General features: G+C 50.3%; 2 protein-coding genes across 2 annotated transcripts; one reads left to right on the plus strand and one right to left on the minus strand.

Annotated features, from left to right (window-relative positions):
- Window positions 1-58: 58 nt before the first annotated feature.
- Window positions 59-9,104, minus strand: GALR2 (galanin receptor 2). Its single transcript, XM_052688236.1, has 3 exons — window positions 8,773-9,104; window positions 6,990-8,129; window positions 59-6,057 (listed from the first exon to the last, which is right to left on the minus strand). Exons 2-3 carry the CDS (start codon window positions 7,328-7,330, stop codon window positions 5,283-5,285), a joined length of 1,116 nt encoding a protein of 371 aa, XP_052544196.1. The 5' UTR covers window positions 7,331-8,129; window positions 8,773-9,104; the 3' UTR covers window positions 59-5,282.
- A 108-nt stretch (window positions 9,105-9,212) lies between these two features.
- On the plus strand, window positions 9,213-22,634 carry SRP68 (signal recognition particle 68). Its single transcript, XM_052688234.1, has 16 exons — window positions 9,213-9,354; window positions 11,023-11,089; window positions 11,587-11,700; window positions 12,780-12,975; window positions 13,842-13,924; window positions 14,100-14,209; window positions 14,519-14,601; window positions 14,843-14,983; window positions 17,680-17,778; window positions 18,091-18,155; window positions 18,452-18,611; window positions 19,111-19,205; window positions 19,448-19,577; window positions 19,990-20,065; window positions 20,872-20,924; window positions 21,359-22,634. The coding sequence occupies exons 1-16, from the start codon at window positions 9,246-9,248 to the stop codon at window positions 21,584-21,586; spliced, it is 1,809 nt and encodes a 602-aa protein (XP_052544194.1). The 5' UTR covers window positions 9,213-9,245; the 3' UTR covers window positions 21,587-22,634.
- The last annotated feature ends 1,811 nt before the right edge of the window (window positions 22,635-24,445 follow it).

A 24,445-nucleotide genomic window follows, 5' to 3' on the forward strand; every position in this document is an offset into this window, starting at 1 on the left:
TCTTTGGATACTGAGCAAATACTGAAGGTGTGCACTGCAGTGCTGTGTCTTGATTTATATCTGTACATCTTCAGGCTCCTTTGTAAATACTCAAACTTCAATGCACAGCTGACACAGGGAGCTTGTGAATCCTTTTGGGTACAGTCCTTCTCTTTAGGACAGCAGGCTGTAAGCTCTGAATTGTGCTGCCTGCTTCCCTGGTGGGTTTTGGGAATCACATTTCTGTAGGATACCAAAGGATTTCCCCGTGGTTGCTCTTAACTCTCATTCTCTTTAGTAAGGAGGCAAGATGATCGTTCTGAGGTGTAGTATTGTCAGTGCTGGAGCTCAGCAGACCTGCAGCTCTACTATGTGCAGGGAATGTTTTACCCCAAAGCTTCAATAGCTGTCCCAGTAGCAGCACTTTGTCCTGTGTGAGGCCGTGGTAGAAAGGGCAGCAGCATGCTGCAGTCAGGTTGGAGGGCAGTGAGAAGCAGAGGGAGATCCTTGGCATCCCGACTGGTTGCTGCTCCTTGATGTGAGGCAGAACGTGTGTCAAAATGTTTCCATATTGATGTCTGCAGAGGACCTTCTTCCCAATTCTTCTTTGCACCCTGTCTTGGTACCTGATGCATCTCTTTCCTGCAAGCAGCCAAGTCCATTCTCTTGATAAAACCTCTGAGTATCACATGAGAAACAAATGCTACGTCCCTAGCCAATTTTCCCTAGACAATTTTCTGGGCACTAGTCCAGCCAGCAGTGTGACTTGGAGTGGTACTTGCAGGCTTGACTATGGAAGCTGAATTTGGCCATCTTCACACCAAAGCCTTTCAGAGCTTTGGAGCATGTTTGTCTTTCTGTGTTCTCAGTCCTCCTTCTCCCACTGCACTTCTGCTGTTGCTCCATTGTGGGGTCTTATCTATCATTTCCCTATGGGAACACTTGAAGTAGGGGTTTCCATAGAGCTAGGTGTGCTCACAATAGCTGCTACTTTGCAATCTGGAGCAAGTCCATTATTCACCTAAGCGTGTGTTTACAGAACTGAATGTATGCTGGCACCTAATTAGCCCAGCAATGGAAGAGCCATTGTGTCACCATCGGGGCACTGCAAAGCAGAATGGGGGTGGAGGAGGAGGAGAGGAGGCAATGGGGCAGACCTCAGCGTGAAATAGAGTGAGAGCAGGTGGTAGAAAGGTAGGGAGCAGGATTTTAACCCTGCTGCTGCTGTGCATTCACCAACCCTGCCTTTTCTTTTCCACACAGCTTGCCTCAGAGCTGCGAGGTGGGCTGTGTGCTAGGAGCAGCCTGACCCAGGGGGTTGCAGTGCCAATGGATAAAGACTGGCCCAGAGCATCTCTCTTCTCATGGTGTGCAAGAGTTGGATGTTAGAGCCTGGATGAGAGCACAGGTCCTGCCATGGCAGAGCCTGGGCTGCTGCCTGCACAGACAACTTGTTCTCAGGTAGCTCTTGGCCTTTCCAAACCCCTGACTTTTTAATTATAAGCCTAGATCTAAAGTATGGTTTGAAACACTCAGGTGGTGTAGAAAACTCCTTTAAGACAATAAAACAGCAGCAATGCCATTTGAGAGGTTAAGTCCAGCCCAGATTTGCTCCACTCTGTGGGTTTAAATCTCAGTCACGTCTGCCTGGCCCTTTGGGTTTGCAGTACCCACCTGAGAGCCCTCTTCCCTGCCTTCTGATCTCCAATGCTTGAGGAAATCTGAGATTTCAGAGTTGTCTGTTTTTCCTCTGCAAGCTCTGAGAGCTTCTCTGAGGCTGGCAGGTCCTGGACAGAGTGTTTTTAAGCATAAAGCAAAGCACTGCTGGCACATGTTATGTGCACTGTCAAGCATGCTGGATGCACGCTCTGACATTCACCAGAATGATCTGGATTCCATCTTTCTGGATCTGTTTCTGCCACAGCAGTGATCTGATGTGTATTTCTTTCTCCGGGAGAGCGGGTGGAATTTGTTGATGTGCTCAGGCTGAGGCTATAAAACATGTGCTTTATTGCAGCTGATTCCAGGACAAAGCGATTCACCTGGAATGGTTGCAGGCAAAGCTGAGGGAAGGAAGGGGGGAGCTTAGCAGCCTTCCTGTACCTAGCAGGGGCCTACGAGAAAGCTTGAGAGGCACTCTGTCAGGGAGTCTAGGTGATAAGACGAGGGGGAATGGTTTTCAACTAAAACAGGGGAGGTCTAGATTAGATATTAGGAAGAAATGCTTCACTTGGAGGATGGTGAGGCATTGCTGCCCAGAGAAGCTGTGTACCCCATCCTTGGCAGTGCTGAAGACAAGGCTGGGTGGGCTCTTAGCAACCTGGTGTACAGGAAGGAGCCCTCGCCCCTCTGGGCTGCCTTGAGGGTTCTAGCAGTGGCCAACTCTGCACGGTGCTCAGGACCAGCACTGCGTGCTCCTTGGCTTTTTATGGTAAGGAATGTGTGTGCAACACGTTAAATGAGAGTGACCCTGCCAACAGTGCAGTGGTTCCAGCTGAGACTGCTGGCAGAGGTGACAGCTGAAAGCTGCACAGTGCTGCTGGGCCTGACACACTTTTCCCCCTTGCTTCCTCCAAGGATCCTGCTGGTTTTAAGGCCCTTCCCTCTTCCTCCTTTACAGCCCCAGGTTCTGATCTGGCTGACAGTGCATCCACTAATGCCCATGGACAAGTGCTTTTGTTTCCCACTATTTGGAATTGAGGGGCTGGAGATCTGCTTCAGGAGAACTTTTTTTTATTGCGGGGGGCCAGACTGGAGGGCTGTGCTAGAGTTTGGGAGTGCTTCCTGCTCTGGTGAAATCCTCCTTTGCTGCCCCAGAACAACAGGCCTTTGTCAAACTCAGCAGGGATGGGGACGTGGGACAGAATCCCTGCAGATTTCCTGCTGCTGGCAGTCAGGTACAGCAGAAAGCAAGATGGGGGCTCAAAAACCTCAGCCCCCCCCTGGATTCCATTGCAATACCAGGCAGGAAATTTGACATGGTAAGCATTTAAAAGCAATTCCTGGAAAAACAGCATTAAAACTGTGCTCTGGCAAGCTCATGTTAACCTGAGCTTTCAGTCTTGTTTCTGTGAGCTCTGCTGGGCTTGGTGAAAGCTGAATTTAGCTTATTTATTTCCTTCTCCCCATTGAATTCACTTTTATTAAACTTTAACCTTTGCATTTTATTAAACTTTAAGATGCTGGGGCTCAGCATCTCGCATCTGCTTCTCCTTGCTTGTGGCATCTCCACTCCTTCTGTGTGCACCTTTGTACCCAGATCCTTGATTCCAGGCTTTCCCACCTCTCTGGGTTTGTGCTGCTTATAAGCCCTTGGCAGCAGTCACAGAGGCAGTGGAGCATCTGCTCTATTTCTGCACCATCCTGTAAATGGTGTAATGAGCCAGCAGCCAGCACAGGCTTCCATCTCGTTGCTTGTAAGCAAGCAGCTATGGATCAGCAGGTGAGGATCCATACAACAGGGAGGGCAGGGGCAGATATGTCACACAGTAGAGATCACAAGGAGCAAGAGACTTTAAAACTCAAATCCCACCTGCAAGGAGGTGTCAGAAGAGTGGGCTTGGGCTGCTGGAAAAGGAGGTCAGCAGATCCATGTGAATTTTGGGATGTGCTCTTCAAAGCAGGGATGGTAGTGGCAGAATGTGCTGCGTCTCCAAGTGCAGCTCCCTTCCCTGGGTGCTCCATCCCTGGGTGCTCCATCCCTGGGTGCTCCATCCCTGGGTGCTCCATCTCAGCTCTCCTGGCACCCACCAGCCAGGGGAGCCAGGCAGCCGTGAGTCACTGGAGTCGGTTTTTGGGAAGGTTGTGTTAAATGTAATTAATGGATGTGCTGAAAGTCTCTGCAAATCATTTTCCTTGTTCACTAAATCATTTCTTGTTAGAAGATTGCTCGTCCTTCCTTTGCTGATATTTTTGCACCTCCACATAGTGCATGTATTGATCCTGTGTTTGACTGCAGCACCACAGCGATGCTTTCCCGTGTCTCCAGCTGAAGATGGATCCTGAGCAGCAACCTGGGGGACAGCTTTCCTTTTATCACTGCTGTCTCCTCTGCATCAGCACCCAGCCATGCCAGCATGGGGAACGTGTTATTGGGGCAGTGAGGAGATGGTGGGACAATGTCTCTGTCCCCAGCACGAGCAGGGATTGCACCCCATGGTGCAGGGTGCTGAGGGCAGGAGGAGGCTTTGAGCTGAGCTGGTGTGGCTGTTGCAACGCTTCCCTGGCTGGAAAGGGTTCAGCAGGGGTGGTAAATACAGATATGAGTAATGGTGCTGTTTATATAATCACATTCTGTGACTTATGCTGTTAGCAGGCCTAGACTAAATATAATGGCTATTGATAGGAGGCAGGGGCTGGTTTCTGGCCCTCCACGTGGGGACAGGAAGCTGATTATAATAACACTCAGTGGGGGAAAATGAGTGTTTTGAGAGCAGGGGAGGGAAGGCAAAGCCTTGGAAGGGAGACAGCGCAGTACCAAGAAGGAGCGGGGCTGCAGGGTCACAGCCCCCACAGGGTGTCCTAATGCTGTGTTTTCAAGAGTCCTCACCTCTGCCCATGATTTCTCCCCCAGCTCCTTAGCATCCCTCACCCCAGGGGTGAGCAAAGCAAAGTGAAGCAAGGAGTAGCTTCATCCCAGCCCCAATTGCATTGAGCAGGAGGGAAATGGAGGAGGGGGTTGCAGGTATCCTAAGGGAGATGACACGATCTGCAGGATAGAAGCCTTTAGGTCCTTATTGGAGCACGTGGACCTCGTGGGGCCCTGCAGCCCAGCCTTGCTCTGTGGGGATGTAATGCTTGGGCTGTGTGGGTTCTTCCCCATGGGAAGGGCAGTGCCAGTGCCTCAGGTCCGAGCCCTGCCTGAAGGGCCCACACTTCCCCAGTGCCGATCCCAGTCTCACCTGACGCTCCTGGCACTGGAACCTCTTCCAAGAGGCCCCAGCACCCAGTCTCCATCCCCCAACAGTCTCTGTAGACTTCCGGGGCCTCGCCTGCACCACATTGAAAGCCAAAGGCTGCTGTGGTTGGAGGTCAGAGCTCTCATGAGTGACCGGGTGTAGATGCAGCAGGGAGCAGAGGAACAGGTGATCCTACCTTAAAATTGACTCGGGGTTTGGATCTCCCTGCTCTCTGCAAATCCTACACTTGGCTCTTTGGCTGAGCCCATAGGAATCAGCATCGTTTCAACAGTTCTGACGTTTGAGGGGGGAAAAGGAGAAGATTTGACACAAACCCAACGCGCGGTCCGTCCCCAGGCCCGCCATACTGCAGGAGACTGCAAATACAGCGTGAAGGGAGCGCTGCTAGGTGACACGGAAGGTGAGGAAGGAGCCACCAGTTTTCTGCCCACCTCCCCCCTGCTCTGCCTCCCCCCAGGGCTGAGCCCTGCAGCGCACCGAGGAGCAGCCAGGCCCGGCCTCACTGAGACGAGTCACCTCGCTGAGCTCTGCCTCCAGCATGCTGACCGTGTTGGTCCCCTGGGCCACGTGCACCTTGTTGGCTGCCTTCTTGTGCAAGAGGCAGACGAAGATCTTCTTGAAGCCTTTGCGGAAGTGCTTGGAGACCAGGGCGTAGACGATGGGGTTGACACAGGAGTTGGCATAGGAGACGAGGTGGGAGAGGATGCGCAGGACGTACGTCGCGTGGTTGAGGGGAAAATAGCCGAACCAAACGCAGAGGATGAGCAGGTGGTGGGGCAGCCAGCAGAGGCAGAACAGGACGGCCACGATGATGATCATCCTGGTGACTTTCCTCTTGGCTTTCTTGGACTCCGACATCTCTTGGAGAGGATCCACAGACCTCCACAGGTAGCGAATGGTCCGCGTGTAAGTGAGGCTGAGGATCAGCACCGGGATGATGTAGCTGAAGATGAAGGTGCAGAGATCCATGACCTTACGTTGGGAGATGGCCCAGACCGGGTGGCAGACGGTCAGGTTGGCCAGCTGGAACTGTTGGTAGTAGCTGAGGTAGGGGCTCGAGAAAATGAAGGAGAGTGCCCAGATGAAGCAGATGGCCACCAGTGCGTTCCTGGGCGTCCGCAGCTCCCGTGAGTGGAGGGGATATCGGATGGCCAAGTACCTGCGTGGGAAAGGAGAGGGGTGCAGCTGCAGCTCTGGGCAAGGCATGGAGATCAGGCTGGGAAAAGAGCTGAAGGGATGGACTTGAGCTTCCCAAGCTATCGGCGATTCCCTGGTGTTTGCAGGGATTTCGGCAGCACAGCGGGCTGAGGAACGTCCTCCTCTCCAACCCTGTGCTGACACCCAATCTGCTCCTGGGGGCAGGCAGGGACGGCCCCCTCCTGTCTCAGGATCCCTAGGACACATCCAGCGCTTTCTGAGGGAACTGCCCCGGGTCTCACACTGAGCAGAGCCAGATCCCCTCTGGCTGCTGTGAGATTGGAACTGGGAGCGCTTGCGGTGCCAGGAGCTGAGATGGACCAGGGTGAGGCAATAGGCTGCTTTTTAGCAGAGAGCTTTTACACTGCCTTCCCTGCACCCCCTGCTGAGCAGGCTGGGACAGTCGCCACAGTGAGAAACACCACAGGGACAGAAACTGGCTATTCCTTCCTGAAAGGGGAAGATGGAAAAAGCAGTGTCCAAGCTGAAACATCCCTAAGTTTTCTCTTCCTCGAGGGCTGCGAGCTATTTAGTGGACAAAGAGCCCCAGCAAGAGCCGGTGTTGCACAGGGACAGAGCTTTGCTTCACTGTTTCACCATCCCCTTTTCTACTGCTGCAGCCTTAGGACAAAGATCCTTCACCTTGGATCCTTCCAACCCTGGATCCTTCACCAGATCCTTCACCTTTGGGGTCTGAAAGCACCAGGAGCTTCCAATCCCACCCTCCTCCATCCTGCAGCAGGTTCCCAGCCCTCAGCATTCGCATCCCCTTGCACCCACAAGCAGGGAAATGCTCCTTGGGCCCCCAACAAGTACTCACTGCCCTCTCCTGCCTGCGTGGGCTTTGGCAGAGGGGATGCTGCGTTGCTCAAGATCCCCCATCCCCTTTCCTACCTGTCAAGGGAGACGGTGGCCAAGGTGAAGCTGCTGGCGTACATGGTGAGGTAGATGAAGAAGTGGACGGCTTTGCACAGGAAGGACCCAAACACCCATCCCTCCAGGGTGTAGATAGTGGCTTGGAAGGGGACGCAGAAGAGGATAAAGCAGAGGTCAGCCACCCCCAGGTTGAGGATGAAGAGGTTGGTGGTGTTCTTCACCTGCCCGTTGCGCAGCAGCACCGCCAGCACCAGGCAGTTGCCCACGGTGCCCACGAGGAAGATGAGGAGGTATGCCAGGGGGATGAGCACCGACTCGGGATGCCAGCCCTCACCCGAACCTTCTGCCGACCCGTTCATGGCCAGGGGTGCGTGGAGAAGAGGGAGAGCAAAGAGCGCTGCAGAGTGGTGCACCAGGATGCCCAAAGGGGGCCACGCAGAGCACGAGGGGTGCCAAGGAGCCAGCAATCCTAGGAGGGTGCAGGTGGGACGAGAGAGCTTCGCCTCCGTCTTGCTCGGGAGCCAGCAGCCAGTCTGTGCTGCTCCGTGCTCTCCCTCCCCCCCGAGAAGGAGGAGGAGGAGGAGGAGGAGGAGGAGGGCTCCGGGGCGGTGGCAGCTCCAGCCCAGCCCCTCGCAGGCTGTTCCGTGGGGACAAACACTGAAATCTGCACCCCCAGCCCTGCCTGCTGCCCCAGACAGCACTGGGGAGCTGGATGTGGTGGGACAGCAAAAGCTCCTGAGTGCTGGGATCTGGGGGAGATGGGGCTGCGCATCCCAAAGGGAGAGCCCCCAGTGCTCAGGTGGTTTTTGCAGCACAAGAGCTGGTTATTGAGAGCTGGGGCTGCAGGGGTTTAGGAGTGGGAGTTCTCTCAGATTGCAAATGGGTAAATTGCCCAGCATGCAGCCAGATCCCTGCACCAGAACACTGCAGAGATGAGTAAAGGTTTCTATGAGAATCCATTCTTCCTCCCTACGGTGGGGGTGTAAGGTTAATACACTGCAGTAAGAACAAATCTTTTTAATGTCTCTTCTTTTTCCTGCCTGCAAAAATTGCCTGCTTTGTTCCTTCCCAGTCTTCACAAGTGGAAGTCTCAGTTTGCTCAGTGCAATCAGCTCTCCAAGAACACTTCACCTTCCCACAGGCTGCCTCCCTTTGTTCCTGTGGAGGGAAACATTAAATGCATCAATTACTCCAATAATTAACCCACTCTGCAGCTTCTCCATCAGCTTGATGGATGCCCCAGTCTACCCCTGCTGGCAGTGCTGGTACATCAGGGGATGCTCACAGCCCTGAGGCACTGGTGCAAGGACACATAACAGCTTCTTCCCAAACTTTGGTGTAACTTGCAGCCTGCAGGCTCGTATACAAACATCATTATCAAGATCCCACACAGAAATTCCAAAACAAATTCTTCCTCTCGCTCGAGACGTGGATGCATTACTTGGGCAGAAATTGGCTGACTTGGGGGTCGGGCAAAAAGATTCGCAGCAAAAAGCTGCAGCAGCACGAGAATGTGGCTTTGTTTTTCCCCTTTCAGTTTTCCTATCCAGAAGAGGAAATGAGAGATTTGAAATTGGTAAGCAGAGGCCACAGCTCAGAACCGTGGAGGGGCAATGAGCAAGAAAAGCTCGTTGTATTGCAGCAGCAGGCTGAGCCCACGGCATGGGAAGGAATGGCTCCCTGGGCAGATGGGAATGGAAGAAGTCCCAGAATGGCAGTGAGAGGCCAGGACAGCATCGCCCCAGGGGGCTGCTCCCAAAAACAGGCATCTGTGGGGCTGTGGTGGGCATGGCCTGCTTACCCAGGGCTATGGCTGAGCACACAGCCCATGCCCTGCCCTGGGCGCTCTGCTTAGCGAGGTGCCCTTCCAGGCCTTATTGCAGCTCTGCCTCCTGTGCCCAACCTGCTTCTGAGCCTACACCCTCAGACCCAGCTCGACTGAGCAGTTCTTCTTTAGAATCTCAACACCCAAACCCCAAAAACCACACTAAGGAGAGGTCAGCGTCAGCCCGCCCGGCAGGGCACAGCAGCCGTTTTGCTGGGGGCCCGCGTTAAAGCGAGCAGCAGCGGGCGAACGGGGGCCGGCACAGGAGGGCACAGGGAGCTCCGCGTGGGCTGGATGAGCGCACGAACCGACCGCCGCGCCCCGGGCTGCCGCGGTCCTCCGCGATCCCATCAGCCCCCGCGGCGGCGGCCGCTCTGGCCACGGCGTCTGCGCGCGGCTCTACTGCCCCGGCCCGCAATGCACCGCGGCGAGCGCGGCCCGCGTGCAAGATGGCGGCGGAGCGGCAGGGCGGCCGCGGCGGGGCGGAGGAGAACAAGGAGAACGAGCGGCCGGCGGGGACGCGGAGCGACGGCCTCAGTGACAGCCTGGGGTTGGAGAGTATCCTTCGGAACGGCGTCGGGATGCGGTGGGATGCGGCAGGATGCGGGAGGCGCGGCCCTGCGGGGCGGTGTGGACGTGGCGGGGTCGGGCCTGGCCGCTTCCCTCAGCGCCGACCGGGGAGCATCGGGGCCTTTCCTCATGGGGAGAAGAGGCCGGGAGGGGTGAGGGGAGCGGGGCTGCGTGGCCTGGGCTGAGTTCTTCTGTCTGGATTTGATTTTGGCCCTTTGAATGGTGGCTTTGTTCTGTTCGCAGCTCCTTCCCAGGTACACGTCAGCTTTCGGAGCAGAGCTGAGCGCCAGGCTGCGTGCTGTGGTCGCAATGTTAATGCTTGGAGGGGGCAGCAGTTGATAAATGTAACGGGTGTGCCGGCAGCTCTGCTGGATTTGAGTTTCTGAAGTGTGATGTGGCATGGAAGGCGGCTTTGTGTGTGTGTGAAACCTGTCCAGCTTCACAGCTGTGATCAGGCTGTTTTACCTTCTGGGTGATCCACGTGAAACGAGGCTGCGGGTTTCAGGTCAGCATATGGCAGATGTTAGGAGGTGTGTGACTGCAGAGCAGGAGGCAGAGCCAGCCACTGCTGTGGTGGGATCATAGGGTGGTTTGGGTTGGAAGGGACCTCAAAGATCGTCCATTTTCAGCCGTTCTGCTGTGGGCAGGGCAGCCAACCACTGGAGCAGATCAAGATGCTGAGGGCCCTGTCCAGCCTGGCTGTGAGCACCTGCAAGGATGGGGCATCCATAGCTTCTCTGGTACTGTCAGGGAGAAAACCTAAGACAGCAAATGTGAATTAAATAGAGGATATGGCTTCAGGAAGTAATGGCACAGGCTAAGGAAACAATTTGAAAAAAATCTTTTTAGAATCCTGGAATGGTTTGGGTTGGAAGGAACCTTTAAGATCATGTAGTTTCAACCCCCTGCTGTAGGCAGGGACAATTCCCACTAGGCCAAGTTGCTCACAGCCCCATCCAGCCTGGTATTGAGTGCTTCCAGGAAGGGGGCATTCACAACCTTGCTGGGCAGCCTGTTCCAGTGTCTCACCACCACGACAATAAAGAATTTCTTCATAATATCTAGTGGTAAATCTTAAGCAGGCAGCAGGAGTGAGGAATGTGTGCCCTCCTATTCATTGCAGTCTAACTCTTTTACTAATGCAGGCTTTCAGTGCTTAAGCTGTGGAGACTTTTTGATAGGCAGCAGTGATTCTGCTCAGCACTCTATAATACATGTCTCCTTTTCCTGAGAGGTGGGATGTTTAAGGGCAGGAGGGCTGCCCTGTTCCAGTTGTGTGAACTGTCACAGATAAGATGGGAGGTGCTGAGGTGTAGGTAGGGCAGGCAGTCACACTGGCCCAGATGCTTAATCTTTTTAGCTGGGAACAAAGTATGGCAGCAGCAGGATCTTGTGGTCCTCTGTACACAGAGATGCTTGCAGTATGTGTTAGTCCTGCCTGTCACGATAGACAAAAAGCTCCAGGTAAGCAGAGGAGATGGTTCTTTCAGTCACTTCTTACAACTGAGGGTTTGTGTCTTTGAAGAGCTTTTGGGTGCTCTCCACCAGCCTCTGTTGAGGGCGTATTTGCTTAATGGAGCTTACTGCATTCTTTGGGGATAGAATGTAGAACTGATAGCACGCTGTACTGTCAGCCTGCCTTAACACAAGTCCCAGTCCTTCAGATTGTGAAGGAATCCCAGCAGCAGCACGGCTTACGACATGGGGACTTCCAGAGGTACAGGTGAGTGAGCAGCGTGGATGTCTTGGAGTTGCTGTCTGTCTCACAGCTGCTGTGACTTGGTTTGCTCTATTGGCACAATACCATTGAAAATATAAACCTGCTGTAGCAGTCAGCAAAATCAGTCTGCCAGGTAAATATCTCTTGTCAAGTTGCTTTGTGTCTTTTTCCTAATGAAGCCTAATTCTTATGACTGTTCCACTGAGCAGTATAAATACTGCTTCTTGTTTTGGAGTTCCTTTTTAAGAGCTTGCTAACACCTCACTGTGCTCTAACACACAATGAGTGAGCATAAAGTTAGACAACAGGGAGAGCATTATTCTGATTTTTCAAGACCAAGACTTGTTGCGTGTCCTCCCACTCTTATTCTGTTTATTAAGCACTGCTTTACAGGTCATTTCTTAAACACCTCTCACCTTATGAAGTTCTGAGTTGTTCAAACAATGCCTGGCTCAGACATCTGCACAACTGTGGCCAGGCTGACCTCTTCTTTCCCTTAGGGGTTATTGCTCCCGGCGGCTGAGGCGGCTCCGAAAAACCCTCAACTTCAAGATGGGGAACAGGCACAAGTTCACTGGGAAGAAAGTAACAGAAGAGATTCTCTCAGACAACAGGTATGGCTGCTGGCTGGAATCCTGTGTTAGTGAGTGGTTGCTTTCTTCCTGAGCATTTGTTTTCATGTGGGCGTCGTGGAAAATGGTTCTGTGCAGCATATGTAGATGTATTTCTATTTGTGCTGTTGATATTAATAAAAGATGAATGCTCTGGCTGCTGTGCAGGGGAGGGGAACTGCTCGTGTGCTGCTTTCATCTTGTGAATAAATGGGGAAGGAGCAGCAATAGTCAGTCCTTTTTTTTCTTTTTTTTTTTTATACCTCCCAGTCACTGAAATGGCTTCTTTTCATAGTAAAGATTACCTGGGTATTAAAGAGGAAATGCTTACAAAAACATGCAGCTAGGGGAGCCGTATGAATGCTGATAATGAATGCCAGCAAGGACGTGACAGGAGATAGAGCCCATTCCCTTTGAACAAAAGCTCGCTGTTTTTATGTAGGCTTCCAACACCTGGCAGAGTGCTTGTTTGGTGTGTGGGCATAGCCAGGGGCTTGGGCTCATTTCCCAGCTTTTAGAAACACTTGCAACGTGTGCTGTGTTGTCTTTTCTTGGTGTTGTTAAGTCAGACACGTTGCAGCCTTAGCTGTGGGGCTCACAGATGTGTTTGCCCATTTTGAGCCTGGTTGAAAAGCAACCTGAGATCACAGGTCGCTGCTTCTTAGCAGTGTTTGTGCTGCTACAGAATTGTATCAAAATCTCTTCTTCGCAGAGTCACAGGATGAAGGGACCTCAAGGATCACGAAGCTCCAACCCCCCACCAATGCAGGGCCACCAACCTCCCCATTTCATAGCAGCCCAGGTGCCCAGGGCCCCATCCAACCTGGCCTTGAGCACCTCCAGGGACGGGGCATTCCTCGTTTGACTAATTACACTTCTGTAACGAGAAATACAGAAGAAGAGATAAGGATAATACAAGTTTATGTCCTCATAAAGTGCAGAAACAAAAATGTATGCCTTTTATTAGCCAAGCTAAAGTTCTGTTGGCCAAATCACGGGTCACTTGGCAAAGAGCTCTCAGCGATGTGGCAGTACTTGCTTAAACATCATCATTTTCTCATTAAATCTTCCTCTCTCTGCAGGTATTTGCTGTTGATTCTGATGGATGCAGAGAGAGCGTGGAGTTACGCCATGCAGCTCAAACAGGAGGCCAACACGGAGCCTCGCAAACGCTTCCACCTGCTGTCCCGCCTGCGCAAGGCTGTGAAGCATGCTGAGGAGCTGGAGAGGCTGTGTGAGAGTAACAGAGTGGATGCCAAAACAAAGCTGGAAGCTCAGGTATTCACTGATGCTTTGGTCTTGTTTTACAGCTCAAGCCAAAGAGGGAACTTCTGGATTTTAGGTGAAGAGATTGTCCTCACCTGGCAGTAGGTGATGAGGATGGGCTGTTTCTGGAATCAGGTGATGTCTCCATGCTTGGATTCTTGCAGCTGCTAGGATTGGAGAAGTAACAGTGACACCAGCCAGGCTGAGGACTTCTAAGTTGTTTATGTGTGTCAAGTGGTTGTCTTTACTTTAAAAAGCAACAGTAAAAAGAATTGGTAGGGAATAAGTTCATAGAATCATGTCATAGAATGGCCTGGGTTGAAAAGGACCACAGTGCTCATCCTGTTCCAACCTCCTGCTATGTGCAGGGTCACCAACCCGCAGACCAGGCTGCCCAGAGCCACATCCAGCCTGGCTGATACATCACAGCCCCATAAATATACTTACCTGTTTTCTGCTTCTTTGATGTCCCAGGGTAGACACCAGGAATATAAGCTTTGTGGCTTCAGTTCCTGGAACACAGAAAGCAGCTGTGTTGTGAGCCTGGACTCTGAATAAGGGTTGCAGTGGTACTCAGCTAAATGCTTGTTTTGTGGTTTGCTGTTGAAAAAGATGTCTTGTGACATTTGTGGGCCGTGTTGGTTATATAACAAGCAGGAAACATGTTTTCTTCCATCTCCTTAGCAATGTCAGTTCAACAAAACAACAAAAAACCCTTCCTTAGGCATTTACATGTAATTTAAATCAGTTTGTTTCTGTGGGAAGATCAGACAACAAGGGTAAGGGATGATCACTTACTCCAGATGTCACAGCAGCCTTTATGCTAAGACCAGGCTGTCGTGGGAAGATCAGCTCACTTACCCTTGTGTTGTCTGCAGGCATACATGGCTTACCTCACAGGGATGCTTCGTTTTGAGCACCAGGAGTGGAAAGCAGCAATGGAGGCTTTCAACAAGTGCAAGTGAGTCCCTCACTTTTACTAAACAGCATGGGGGTAAGCATGGGGTTGAAGGCTGCACGTGCAGTAGCTGTGAGCTGGTCAGGTAACTGCATTCAACCAGGAGGTGCCACTGAAGAGTAGCAGTCTCCAGATTATGGACATCCCACTGTGGTGTTAATGTGTGTTTTTCTGCTAGGACCATCTATGAGAAGCTGGCCAATGCTTTCACAGAAGAACAAGCTGTGCTGTACAACCAGCGTGTGGAGGAGATCTCTCCCAACATTCGTTACTGTGCCTATAATATTGGTAAGGGAAGTGGCTGCTTCAGCTCCAGGCACCAACGAGCTTGCTCATGGGAAGGGAACATTGGCTTCTAAATACTGCTCTAAGTGACATAGGAGCAAGCCTAGATACAGATACAGTTTTCCAGGTTGTTTTTTTTCTTTAAGACAAAATATTAATTCTTAGTAGTTTGCATATGAAGTCAGAATAAAAATAAACATGTATCCTTCTTGCCCACAAATCCCCAGTTCTCCAGTATAAGGTGTGTTGGTTATCCATTAAAATAATTTCTGAATTCAGATGAAATACACCCTGATGTGTTAAATCTTACAGGTGACCAGTCGGCTATGAATGAGCTGATGCAGATGAGGCTGAGGTCTGGTGGCACTGAAGGCCTTCTTGCTGAAAAACTGGAGGTAACTTCCTGAATATTGGAACCCAAACATGCAAACATCACTTCTTTGAGCATAAATATTGCTGCAGCACACCACTAAGAGCCAGTGTGTATCAGGAGAGCACGAGTAAGCTCATGTGTGGGAAGCCTCACTCCTGGGGAGGTGGGGGGAGAAGCCTTCAGATTTCAATGTAATCCATTCTGGATTCCTTAAGTTTGGATTTGTTATGTTTGGACTCATCATCTCTGTCCATTCTGCACAGGCACTGATTACCCAAACTCGAGCAAAGCAGGCAGCCACAATGAGTGAAGTGGAGTGGAGAGGAAGAACTGTTCCTGTGAAGATAGACAAAGTGAGGATCTTCTTGCTGGGCCTGGCAGACAATGAGGCTGCCATTGTCCAGGTAAGTCAGGAACCATCTCCAATGTCTGTTCTAATTGTCCTCTTTACTTCACCCTGTGAGATAAAACTTGATGCCTGGGCTGTAACCTTTTCTCAAACTTGTGGTCAAAAGGCTAAAATTAAAGGTGGAGAAGTATGATGCTCAGCTGCTCCAACTGAAGACAAGCAGAAGGAAACGTTCTGTAAAGATCACCTCTTTCCAGCAACAAAAAGCACTGCTGCCAGATGAAGTAGCTGCTCTGAAGTTCAGAGCACTCTCTTGTTGCCTTAAGCAAATCTTCCAAAGCAGGAAGATGATTGGTAAATGGCAGGAGGCAAATTCATCTCGAATGTAACTCTTCCAGAAGCACACACTATGCACGCTTTTAATACTGCAGCCAAGAGTTTTCTGTGGTGTCCAGATGGTCTGTTCTGCAGACAGCATCTTGGAGGAGGCACTGCAGAGGGCTTTAGCAGCAGCTGTTGCCCCTGGTGATGGGCTTTGTGGAGCACCAAAAAACTGCACATCAACAGGAGAAAAATGAAGATAAATACTCATTTAAATGATAAAATGAAAATCTCACAAAAGCATACGGCGGGACAGGGGCAGGAGATAGTAGTAAGGAGGCAGTCTGATAGGACAGGTAGGGTAGGAAACATTAGTGTTCATTAGTTTTGCCAGGCTATAATGACTCTGGTGGTGCTGTTACAGTTCTGGTAGGTGTACACTGGTATGGCCAGCAGGTGGAAGTGCAGCTTAGAGTTCCTGCTGCCTGCTTTAATTCCCATCCTGTGAGAGCAGCAGATGGATGGTGTCAGTGAATTTACCCTCTTTGTTCAATAAGGCAGTGGCAGAGCAGCAACCTGAAATCTTTAGTCTTGCATTGTGGTCCTTGGAACCTCTGTAAACAGGAATTGTGTCATCACAACTAGCAGTGGTGAGAGCTGAACACAGAGATCAGTATTTACGTTACCAGAGGGCTGGAGCTGGGCTGTTCTGCAGTCAGAGGGTCAGCTGTGATGGACAGTCCAGCTTCACCTCCATGAGCTGTCATTGCTGGGATCTTTGGCACCTTCCAGCTCAGAGGAGTAGCAGAAACTCGTGCATCAACAGCATTCCTCAGAGCTCGTTGAGAAGCAAACAGGGGTGGATGTGCTTTGAGGAAAGGCAGAGATTCTCAGCCTCCAGTGTCTTGTTGGCAACTGGAGAAACAACTCCAAGCTTAAAATTGTTTCTGCCACCCTTTTTGTAGACTTGAATGCATGACTTCAAGAGCCACATTGGTTCTCCCTAGGCAGGTGCACTTGTTTCTCAGTTTTTCTCTCTGCTATCTTGCAAATCAGAGCACCAACGTATTTCCATGCACAACCTGCTTCACCTTAGGAATTTCTGCTTAGAAACGAAAGCCTTTGTTCCACTGCATGGCCCAGCCCTCTCCTGTTTGTGCTTGACTGATGATCTCTGTCTGTTTTCATTTTTGTGCGTGCAGTGAGATGGCTGCATTCTGCTGGGTGAGGCTGAGAATGCTGCCAGACTTGTCTCTGGTTGTTCTCAGTAGTCCATCCCACCTCAAAAGTTCCTGCAGCACACACACACACACACACACACACACCACCCCAAAACCCCAAGAACCCCCCCACCTCCCTTTTAGGTCAGGATAGGTGAGGCTTTGTGAGGCAAATAACAAAAAGATAACATTCCTTCCTAGGTTTGCAAACCTTACGAGAGGAGAGGCTGTCAATGGTAAAGCTCAGCAGTTTTTCACAGGAACTTAAGCTCTGAAAAGAGGGGGCTGTGCAGCTTTTCTGAAAGTAATACAAGCAAAAATGTCTTTGGGCCGTTGGTTTTTGTTTTCTTTTTGGCCAGTCTCAAGTTCACTGCATTAAATTTTGCTCTTCCCAGCTTAATCATTCCTACAGTTGGTGAGGTTGGGATTTGTTTCTGGGCAGTTTCGTTTTACCAAATCAGTCAGAGAGGTTTTGGGCACGTTGTTTAATTGGCTGTGCCAGTCCATTTGGCAGAAATCAGGCTTCACCTTGGTTTTTTTGTGTGGTAGTTTGTTATTGCTTTCTTCGAAGGTGTTTCCAAATCTTGTTTTGGGGGGCAGGAGGCCAAAAACTTCTGCATGTTTTGATCAGATTTGTCGTGACAGCAGAAAACGCCTAACAGCTCATTCACAGCTACTGAAATACAGGCCTGCTTAAAAAAAAAACCAAATGCTTCAAACAAACTAATTACTGCCACTGAGCATCACTCAAGTGGGAGTGTAGAAAAGATAGTCATCTAGGAGTTTGTAGCAGGAGAGGAAAAGCTAAATCAGCATAACAAGAGCAATCTGCATTGGTGCTTTGCCAGGTCAGTAAGGCTCAGCTCTTCTGTTTGTTGGGCCTTTCCTCCAGCACAGCCCAACCTCTGCAGTTCTCAGAGCTGCTGTGGGCTGCTGGGATGGCAGCAGCTGCAGGATGAGGTGAGCAGAGCTGCCTGTGCTGGGCCTGCAGTGCTGTGGAGCTCTGACCAGCTGCCCTACAGCTTCTGTTCAGTTCCTGGCACTTGGTCCCCTGAAGTGCATCAGAACTGCAGGTTGGGTTCTGTCTGCCCTGGGTGTCGATGCTGTAGTTTGGGAGAAACTTGCTTTCATCCCCTCTGTTAACGCTTGTAGTGTGGGATGCGAAAGAGAGAAATGTGTGACAAATGTCTTCATTCTGCTCCCCTCTCAGGCAGAAAATGAGGAGACCAGGGAACGTTTGTTTGAGTCTTTGCTCAGTGAGTGCAGAGACGCCATTCAGGCGGTGCGGGAAGACCTGAAACCAGACCAGGTAAGCACCAAACATCAGCAGTCCTACATTTAACTCTGCTAATATAGCTTCTACATGTAGTTCTGCTCTGGGACTGATTCATTATTGTCAAGCTTGCTTAACAGCAAGAATCTTTATTTTGACTTTCTTTACTAAAAATTCCCATGGTAGTTTATCACCTCTGATTGTATTCAGGGTCGGTAAGAGTGAATGGCAGTGCAGAGTTGATTCAGCTCTGTGATTCACCTGACCCTCGAGTTGTTCCTGATGTTTTCTTTCACCAGCAACCTGTGTAAGCATTGTCACACAGCATTTTGTCCCTGATTTCCACAGAAGCAACGGGAGCACTCTCTGGAAGGTGATTCTGGGAAGGTGTCCAACATACAGTACTTACACAGGTAATGGGCAAACACTGCTGCCAGCGTGAAGAAATCACACTCGTGTCAGTGTTTTATTTCTGTTTGTTTTGTTCTGTGAGGTTTTTTTGTCTCGGACCTCTCAGGTCTCACAGGATGACTGTGCAGATAAGATCTGATTCATGTGGCTTTGAAAGGATTTTACTTAAGACTTCCAGGTTGACTTTTCGGATGGTTCTGCTCCTACTAGTATCAGCCCGGATGGGGGGAGGAGCCTTTTCAGAACAGAGCCATGGCCCAGCAGTTCCCACAGCCCCCTAAATGAGATCTCTTTGCAGTTATCTGACTTACATCAAGCTGTCCACCGCCATCAAGCGCAATGAGAGCATGGCAAAGTCCCTGCAGAAGGCACTGCTGCAGCAGCAGCGCTCAGAAGAGGATGGCAAACGCACCCCACGGCCCCAGGACCTGATCCGCCTTTATGATATCATTCTACAGGTGGGTGCAGAACGGCCTGCCTCCACTTTGTCCTCCCCGCACTTTGTCCTCCCTGCCATTTATTCTCCCATGCAGTTTTCCTGTAGCTTTTCTGACTGTTTCATACAGCTGCCGTAGTTTCTGCTGGCTGGAAAAAGCAGCAGCTCAAAAAGCCCTGTGCTTGTGCTTCATAAGCAGTTTCTCCATTTCTCACATATGTTTTCAATTAACTGTGGGAGCCCTTGGCTCAGGAGGTTCTGAATGGGAAAGGAGGCTTAGGAAAGAATTGCTTCATGTGAAATCTTAGGAGTCTTTGTCCTAATTCCTGTTTGTGTCAGGAAATCTGTCCTGAGGGCAAACATGTACAAGTTTCAGTCAGTGTCCTTTGTAAGATTAGCATACTGATAATTAGAAAACTGGAAACTATGTTCATGGGAGTGCAGTGCTGAGTATTAAAAGGGCCAGCTTTCCAGATTCCAGAGGAAAACAATGCCTGAATTTGTTACTCTGTTTTGCACAGAACCTCGTGGAACTGACACAGCTTCCTGGCCTGGAAGAGGACAAGAATTTCCAAAAAGAGATTGGATTGAAGACGCTTGTGTACAAAGCTTACAGGTGACTGAGAAACAGCCAGGTGCCCTCCAGCAGGCATTACACGTTCAGAGGTTGTTATCCCAAGGCTTTATGCACATTACAGGACTCTGATGCAGTTTCCTTTGCCCTTTTGTGAAATGAAGAGTGGTTGCTAAGGGGAAGCTGGCCAGACGTGCTTAATGGGCTCTGTTATCAGGGATTTGAGTTGTAAAAGGTATGGATAACAAACACGGTCACGTCAGGGACTCTCTTTACTGTTGCAGGTGTTTCTTCATTGCACAGTCCTATGTACTGGTCAAGAAGTGGAGTGAAGCCCTGGTTTTATATGAAAGAGTGCTGAAATACGCTGGTGAAGTTCAGTCAGGAGCTGGAGCTTTTACAAACAGCTTGAAGGTAGGAACCCAGTGCTGTGTGCAGAGTGGAGCTGAAGTTAATGAGAAAGCCTTGGCCCAGTATTTATTGTCAATTAGGCACCAGGCCATTAAAATTCAAGGCTGATCTTCAAGTGGCAAAATTAATAATCTGAGTATGACTTCGTGACCTGCTGTACTTTGTAGTGATGTGGAGATGTTTTGACAGGCCGTGTGCTTTGGAGGAGGTGGCCTTGCTGTAAGAGCTCCCTAGCACTTTTCCATGCTTTCTGTCATGCTGTATTTGTAGCTTCTTAAGGGCTGTCCTGGAGTTTGTCCTCTTCTGGAAAGGCTTATTAGCTCTAGCACTTAATTTTTCAGTCCCTTGTCAGATTTTACTTTTGCCCTCACTCTGGCGTGTCTCAGCCTTGCACTTCATTTTTTTCATGCCCTAGGAGCTGCCTGACGTGCAGGATCTGATCACTCAAGTCAATGCAGAAAAATACTCCTTGCAAGCAGCAGCTATATTGGGTGAGTTCTAGAATTGTACCAGAGTTATAACTTGTCTTGAATAATGCTCCTGCAGCTGTTCAATTTCTTTTAGTTCATTTCTGAAGTTCAAGTGTCTTTCCACATAAACTCTGACTTATGGAGGCTCCTGAAAATGGTTTCTTCCCAGTTGCAGCTTTTCAGTCTGCTTGTAGTGCAGCTAGGCAACCATTGACTGGACGCTTGGCATCTTGCTCCCTGCCTGGAGTTGCAAATGTGCTTCCTCAGGACATGCATCTGTTTTGGTAACCTGCTCAGAATACTTTGTTTAGTGTTTAATTTTCCTCCTGCAAACAAATTGGGTTCAGTACGTAGCACTTCCTTGACAGCAGCACCAGCTCTCGTTGACCTTACCTTATATTTGCCTATCTGGGAAAAGTGCTTAAGAATGTGAGTGTGGACCAGGTTAGGGGAGCTTGAGGGGGGTGGATGAACTCTGTGACTTCTTGAGCTGCTGGTTTTGCAGGGCCTGCTGCTGGATAAAGATAAGTGACAAACTGCCTTGTCTTTTATTGCCTCTTATTGGTGTTGTCTTTCATCAGCTCTTGCTTAACTCAAATTGGTGCTTCTTGCAGGAGCTCCTGCAGCCGTGACTTGGAGAAGCTCTCCATCACTGGAGTGCTGTGGTGGCTGTTACTCAATCTGCGTGGTTCTCTTTGTCTAGAAAGCAAGCTGCCTCTACCACAAATGTTGTTTTGTACATCCCAGAAAGCAAGGACACAGCTCAGCCTAGGGAACAGCTGAAGATCTTGTCTATTATCCTTAGCACCTTTTCTTTAATTTTGCAGATGCAAATGATAATCATGAGACTGAGTCTCCGTCTCAGGTCAAGGATGGCAAGGTAGGAGCTAAGAGTTCTGTCAAATTAAAGAAGTGCTCTTTAATGAATATTGCTTTAAACCTGTTACCTGAGTGTCTCTTGAAATCAAGAAATGTCAGGTTAATTGGAGCTCTGTCAGGACTGCAGTGGGTGAGAGGTTTTCGTCGTCTTGTTTTCCTTCTGTGAGTGCCGAAGGTGGATGACAGGGTGGAGTTCCTCAGCTTGGAACAGCTTGCAGCTTCCTACGTGCCACTCTGTATTGTTGTTTGGTTAGCTTTCTCCCTGTGTTTGAGGAGGTTATCTAGAGCAGGGCTTTGGGAGGGGATCAAAGCATTCCCAAGGGCCCAAGCTGTCACACGTGGGATTTTCAGCTTTGGTCAGTGCTGCTGATTTCTCTGTGCCTGGTGGGCTCGTGGGCTGTGTTTAACTTGCCTTTTTGCGTTGCTCTCTTTCAGCCACTCTCAGAACGGTTTGAGACCTTCTGTCTGGATCCTTCTCTAGTCAGCAAGCAAGTCAGCCTCGTGCACTTCCCTCCAGGCTTCCAGCCCATCCCATGCAAACCCTTGTTCTTTGACCTGGCCCTTAATCATGTTGCTTTCCCACCTCTGGAGGACAAGGTGGAGCAGAAGGCCAAGAGTGGCCTCACGGGATACATAAAGGGCATCTTTGGATTCAAAAGTTAACCAGGACCCCTCTGAGGAACAGAGGTTTTAATCTGTGTTGAAGGAGAAGCTCCAAGAGGTTCTAGGACTTAAACATCTGCACCTGAAACCAACAGAGGGGGAGGCTTTGCCATCTTCTTCCCTGTGTTCTGTGTGTATGTCTGTGCACTCACACTCTCTCCTGGTGTATTAAAGACAAGCAATCTGTTCAGAAACTTAAGTACACTATAAATAGCTGAAAATAATTTGGAGCACAGACAAATGCCATTCTGCTCGGAGGAGTTGGAGTGTGCTTGGTGGCTGTGCTGGGGGTCGGTACACGTTCACTTACAAGGCACAGGCATAACTTGATTCTCCCCCTGCACTGTTATTTGGCATGGATTTTGTTCCAGAAATTCGGGTGTGATGGGGAAATGAGGCGACACTGGAACAGTGTGGGAACAGCCAGGGGGGGCTTCTCCTTGCCTTTCAGCTCCCAGCCCCTGCTGAGGATCATGTATAGTTACGTCAAGAGAAATTTCTTTATTGTTTAACATTCAGCAGTCACAAACCAGAGCCTCTTTCCTTATCAGTAAGGATGGTAACTCTTGTAGCAAATGCTAATGGTTACCCCTGTTGTGTTGGCGTGTAACTGGAGTTTGTGCTTGGGGCTGATAGGGTTGTTCTTTGTTGATCCACGCTCTGTTAGGTGACTAAATGCAGTATCAAACCCGTTGCTGCAAGGCTTTTCTTGGGAAGCTGCAGCTCTGTGGGTGGCTGTAGGGATGGCTGCTTGATCTTCACGGGAAGCTGGGGCTCTGGGTGTTCATTCTATCTCTGATCTAAACCTTGTCTGTTGCTCTCTCCTCATCCTTTGCTGGTAGATGAGCCCGACAGCAGAACTAAGCGACTGCTGGGTTCTTGAGTGTTGGCTCTTGGTTCCCCTGAAGCAGCTGGGTGCTGTGGTGATGGGCACTTCCAGAATGCCAGTAACTTCATAATCGCATTCATTGAAGAGGGAAGGGGGGAGGGGGAAAAAAAAAAGCACATGGGCAGAACTGGTCCTAAATAAAGTGTTTGGAAGCTCTCATCAGCCACGTTTGGGTTCTCAGTGTTTGCAGCTGGGAGTGGAACGCTGCATTGTTCTGCCTGCCTTGTCTGCACTGTGCCGTGTCCCCGTGTTGAGGCACTGCAGTTAATAGGGGTGGGAGCAGAAGAATGGCTTTAAATGATTTGACTGTTGTGGGAATGATGAATGAGGGGAATTAATTCCCATCATTTCAGGCTGAATGTTTTCTGCTTTGTTCTGGGCTTGATAGGTGGGTTCTCAGAGTACAGAGCAGCTTTCAAGAGGAGGAGGAGGAGGAGAGGGAGCCTCTTGTTTTGTGTGCAGTTCTTTCAATGGAGATTTTTGGTGTTCTGGCAAGTTCCATTAGCCCACGTACAGCAGGGGGTTTCACAGCAGAGGGGAGTTGTGGAAATGAAGCACTGAGGGCTGTTCATTCACCGGGTGATGATTTCTCTCAGCCTTGGATGGCAGACTTCCCATGAAGCCAGTTTCCCTTTGCACGAGGAGAGGTCATGCAGTAGCTGAGCTGTCAGCTGGTTGATGGCTTCGTGGTGCTTTAATCTGAGCTCTCTTCTGCTTTTCTGCCATCAGTTTGAGAGCCGTCGTCCTGTTTGATTTGCGAGCCAGGCTCCTTTCTGCCCTCCTGCCACAGGTCTGTGGTGCCTGGATTGATTCCAGTGAAACTGGTATTGCCACCACTCTAATTTGTCACTGTTACAGAAAGCCAGGAGCAACATAAAGCATCGTGTAGAAGATAACTGATTTGTTGGATGCAGATAAGGAACCTGCAAACAAATAAAGGCCTTTTCCCGACCTCTGAGGCGTGCAGTTGGTTGAGCACAACGCGCTGAGCAGAGGACGGAGGCTTCGGAGGCAGCCTGACACCAAAGGCTGGAATGGCAAAAATAAGGGCGGGCAGCAGGAGTTGTGAGGGAGCAGCACAGGCAGGTCTGAAATGTTTGTACAGAACAGAAGGGTTCCCTCGGAACTGGTGTGTGTTCAGTTGTGCCACCGGAGCACGGAGCAGAGTGCGGGTTGGTGATGGTAGAAACCTGCTTCCTTATTGCTCAGCTCCTCGGTCGGACTGCTGTTGGCTGCATAGGACGTTCTCTCCTCCCATGCCATGCAGTCCCTTCCTTCCTCGAGCAGGAAGCAAAGGGTTGTGATGGCCTTCAGTCAGTTGTGCAGTGCGGTGCCTTTGGTCTCACAGTGCTGTTTTAATTACGGGCTGAGCAGCTCGTGCCTGCTATGGCTGCATCCATCAGAAGATGGGATCCATCGCTGCTGAGGGCTGCCGTGGTCAGGTGGTGCCTTCAGCCACGTTCACTCCAGGGCCCAGTGACAGCAGGTTGGTGTTGAGGAGTTGATGGATGGATGTCAGTAGGGGAAATGATGAACGTCAAGCAAAGCAGGCGGCTGGAAGAACCAGGGGAGAGGTAACGTGGGATGGGAATGGTCTGACCTGAGAGCTCCTAGACAACACAATCTTCCTTGTTTTTAAAGGTGGTGTTTTAGAGTTGTTACTACAACAAACCCACAGCGCTTTGCAGTGCTTCAGAGTGGAAACATTCCAGGTGAGTGGAACTGTGGCTGTCGCCCTCTGAGCACACAACCAGCTCAACCAGCAGCTCAGATGGAGGGCTGGGAAATCCCCATTCTCTGACAGCAGGAGTGATTCTGCCCACCCCATGGCTCAGGGTGTGATTTGAGATGCATGGGTTGTTCCAAAGCACGTAGGAAAAGGTGGAGGTGGGTTGGCTTGTGGAAGAAGCAAAGAGGGAGGTCTGATGAGAGCAGGGAAGGATGCGAGGCTGGTGCCCCCAGACTCTAAC

The sequence above is a fragment of the Tympanuchus pallidicinctus genome, unplaced genomic scaffold (assembly GCF_026119805.1).
Source record: "Tympanuchus pallidicinctus isolate F22 unplaced genomic scaffold, pur_lepc_1.0 scaffold23, whole genome shotgun sequence".
Lineage (NCBI taxonomy): Eukaryota > Metazoa > Chordata > Aves > Galliformes > Phasianidae > Tympanuchus > Tympanuchus pallidicinctus.